A 3,496-nucleotide genomic window follows, 5' to 3' on the forward strand; every position below is an offset into this window, starting at 1 on the left:
CAGAAGCCCCTGGTTTGTGCTGATGGCTTCATCCACAATCATCAGTGAATACATACTGGGGTGGGGTTTTAAGACTAGGATAAAATGATATGTTTTTTCCAGGAAAGAAAAACATAAAAATGGTGTTCCTTAAGGAAAGAAGGGCCCCAGACGCCCCAGTAAAGTTACACAGAGGACCCATAATGAGACTATCCTGTTACATGTGAGGTCCATCAACAATAATCAAATCAATAGACCGATCCTATTGAACAGATGACAGCCATCTTTAGTCACATGGTGCTGGCTGGTCTCAAGCAAGGGCTACGCCGTCCTGTGCTTCCTGCCTGTTCCTCCAGGGTAACTGTTGGGTTTGCAGAGAGGAGACAGGAGAATAGAGAAGAGAACCCTTGGACCAAGCGGGACTGTGCTTCAGTTCAGGGTGGGGGGTCTCTCCTCACATAAGTGAAGAAGGATTCAGATCTCCATCCCTCAGCCTGTTTGTTGTTCATCACTCTGGGTTCAAGGTAGACTGCTGCCTACCCAGCCAGGTCAGACAGGTAAGTGGTTCATTTTTGAAAACCTCCAGAAAAGGAGGTTCTAATCCTTCTGCGGGATCCCCTTTGGATCCTGGGACATCAGATATACTTCCCCAAAAGTCCCTCCTTGTTAGAAACCAGCTCTCAGACAAGCTACTGATTATTGGGGACTTTTTTTTTTTTAACACTAATACAGCTTTCTGTGTTAGAGCTGAGACAAGAAGGAGCATGTGTTAGGACCCAGGACCTACATTACGATAAACAAAAACTCTCAGTTTCTTGCCGCCCAGAGTGTCCAGGGTCTGTCCGTGGTACAGGTACTTGGAGGCCAGCTGGTCTTTAATCATGTGATTCATAAGCAAATTCTTGGTCCGGGCATCAATGTGAGGGGTTCCATCTGCAAGAAAAGGGGCGGTCAGGTCCAGAGGCATGCTCTGGAAATGAAGAGAAGGAGATACACACACACACACACAGCAAGAAACCCAGCCCTCCTTGGCTTTGGAAATGGAGATTGAGAAATCAAGTGAGGCTGTGCTATTCCTTAACATCTGGCATCCTCTGTGAATTTTAAAAAATCATGAAAAGAAAGATCTAGATAATCAAGGGGGGTTGGAGTTTGGCCCTACAAGGGAGGGGAAGGCACAGACACAACTTGGCCCCCTTTTCCGCCTTCCTGTGGTCATGGCTCAGCTGTATCCTCACTGATCACCTATTACACTGGCGACTGACCCTGCCAGTAAAAATGGGTGGGGGTGGAGAGGGGGTGTGCTCAGCTCTCCAAGACGGCGCAAACTCTTGAATTCTGAGGACCAGAGTCCCAAATGCACTCTCTGCTCTGCCAAACGAAAGAGCAGCGCCTCTGAAGTTCCTGGGGAAATCACATCTGTTTTCAGTTGAGCTGGGTGGGAGCCCTAACATCCCGCAGGGTGCAATAAATCAGGAAGGGTGCTGTGGAGGTGACAGCCTCCGGGCAGCTGTCCCCGGGGACAAATTCACAGGGATGCATCCCCTTCGGTACCTTTGAAGACAGAATTCAGGGGGGCCAGGAGCGTTAGCCTCTCGTTTCCAGAGAGATGAGTGCTGAGGCCCGCTTGTTTGAAAAGGTCAATGGCGGTGGAAACATCGGACTCTGCGGCCAACTCAAATAGCGTCTTGGCTACAAGAAAGCAGAAAGTGGGTTCAAAAGTTAAAAGTGCTGTTTTCATTTATCCTTTGTCCTCCCCAGAGCATGACATATATCAGCAGGAATGTCACCTTGTGAGTCAACAACCCCTCTAAACACTGCTGGGGCACTGTGGGTCTGTGTCATCAGGGGATGGTCGTCCAGAAAAATCTCACTGGTCAGGGAAGTGAGGTGAGGCTCAGTTGGGGAGAGGCGAGCCTCTGTCCCAGCAGCCCTTGGTCAAAGCACCGACTAATGCTGGGGAGAAAGGCAGCACTGTCTGTCATGGCTCTGGACAGCAGATAATGCCAGTGACCACACCCATGGAAAGTGCTTTCTTCTGAATTGGTTTTCCTATGAAATGTCTTCACTCACGGGCAGTAGACTTCCCTGGAATTCCAGGATGGGGCTAGGATGCAAACCAAAATCTGTTCAGTCATTTCTCCCAGGGTCACGGACCCTGGATGCTTGGGGACTACAGAGAAAGCAAACGCTCTCAGGTCAGCAAATGGCCCTCTGTGCCCAACCAGAGCAGGCAGATCTTCTGAAACGCTTCTGTGATTGAGTTGCTCCCTCCCGTCACCTTCAATGGCTCTCCACTGCCTCTAAGATGATGTCTGGACTCCCATGCCTGCATCTCAGGATTCCTCACAGTCTAGCCACAACCCACCGAGTGCCCGGGCCTTCTCTCCTGACAGGCCGTGAGCTGGGTGCAGGAAGAAAAGTGGCCCCAAAGATCCCTGAATTCCTCCGGCCCCGTCACCATGGACAGCAGAGGGTACAACGGGCCTGGGAGGACCAAGGCCCCGCGAGACCTGGCTTACCTGAGTCTGGGATGAGCAGCTCATCAATGAAGTGCATCACACCATTGGTGGCCAGGATGTCTTTATTGGAGATGATGGCCTTTCCATTGATGGTGAGCATGTCCCCGCTGCAGCCCACCTCCAGCGTAGTGCCCTGCAGGGTCTCCACAGACAGCCCTGCGACGATGGCTTCTGCACACATGGCCGACTTCAGGATGTGGTTGTTCAGCAGGTCTGGGGACCGGACAGAACATAGGCCAGTCAGTGCCGCTGCGGGCTGACCTCAGGGCCGGCTCGCGGCCTGCCCAAGGCTGTGAGGACTCTGTTCTCTCCGGTGCTAACCTTCAGATGAGGCTGGGGCGCCACATAGGCCGGACCCTCTTTTCCTCCTGTCTGCTGTTTCTCTAAAGCTAGCCAGGGCTCGGCGGTCAGACTGCCTGAGTTCGAATCCCAGCTCAGCCACTTATCAGCTGTGGGACCCTGGGCAAGTCATTTAGCCTCTTAGTCTCAACTTCCTCACCAGTCAAGTGAAGATAAGCACAGCACTCACCTCCTAGGGCTGGTGTAAGGATGACATGAAACTCTGAGTGTGAACCACCCAGCATAGTGCCTGACAACAGAGTAAATGCCTGACAAATATGAGTGGTTAGTGTCACACCTGAACTTCAGGGGGAATTCTCTTATTATTAGTATCTGAATGTTAGGGATGGGGGAAAAACTCAGATGATTTTACCCTGGGACGTTTTACCTGCTGACTTTTATAAAAATGTAAAATGTGGGTGGAAAAGATGGAAACTGTAGCAAATGAGGCTTTGAATTATTTGTACACTTTGTTTTTGTGCATTTTACCCAAAGGTCTATGAGTCACCAGGATTTGTCTTAGGGGTTGGCGATGGTGATCAGTAAGACATGGTTTTCCACCCCATTCACCACACCCATACATCGGGCATACATCGTAAATATAATCACTTATTTACTTGTCTTGCTTGAGGGACCAGACGGGGTTGGGGGCCCTG

At 50.7% G+C, this 3,496-nt stretch overlaps 1 protein-coding gene across 1 annotated transcript in view; it reads right to left on the reverse strand.

Annotated features, from left to right (window-relative positions):
• Positions 1 to 3,496, reverse strand: part of TGFBI (transforming growth factor beta induced) — a 42,171-nt gene that overhangs the window by 7,876 nt on the left and 30,799 nt on the right. The window contains exons 10-12 of the mRNA XM_019642152.1: positions 2,502 to 2,714; positions 1,534 to 1,671; positions 767 to 912 (exon numbers count right to left, since the gene is read on the reverse strand). Coding sequence (XP_019497697.1) covers positions 767 to 912; positions 1,534 to 1,671; positions 2,502 to 2,714 — 497 coding nt within the window. The remainder of the gene's footprint in view (positions 1 to 766; positions 913 to 1,533; positions 1,672 to 2,501; positions 2,715 to 3,496) is intronic.

The sequence above is a fragment of the Hipposideros armiger genome, unplaced genomic scaffold (genome assembly GCF_001890085.2).
Source record: "Hipposideros armiger isolate ML-2016 unplaced genomic scaffold, ASM189008v1 scaffold_66, whole genome shotgun sequence".
Lineage (NCBI taxonomy): Eukaryota > Metazoa > Chordata > Mammalia > Chiroptera > Hipposideridae > Hipposideros > Hipposideros armiger.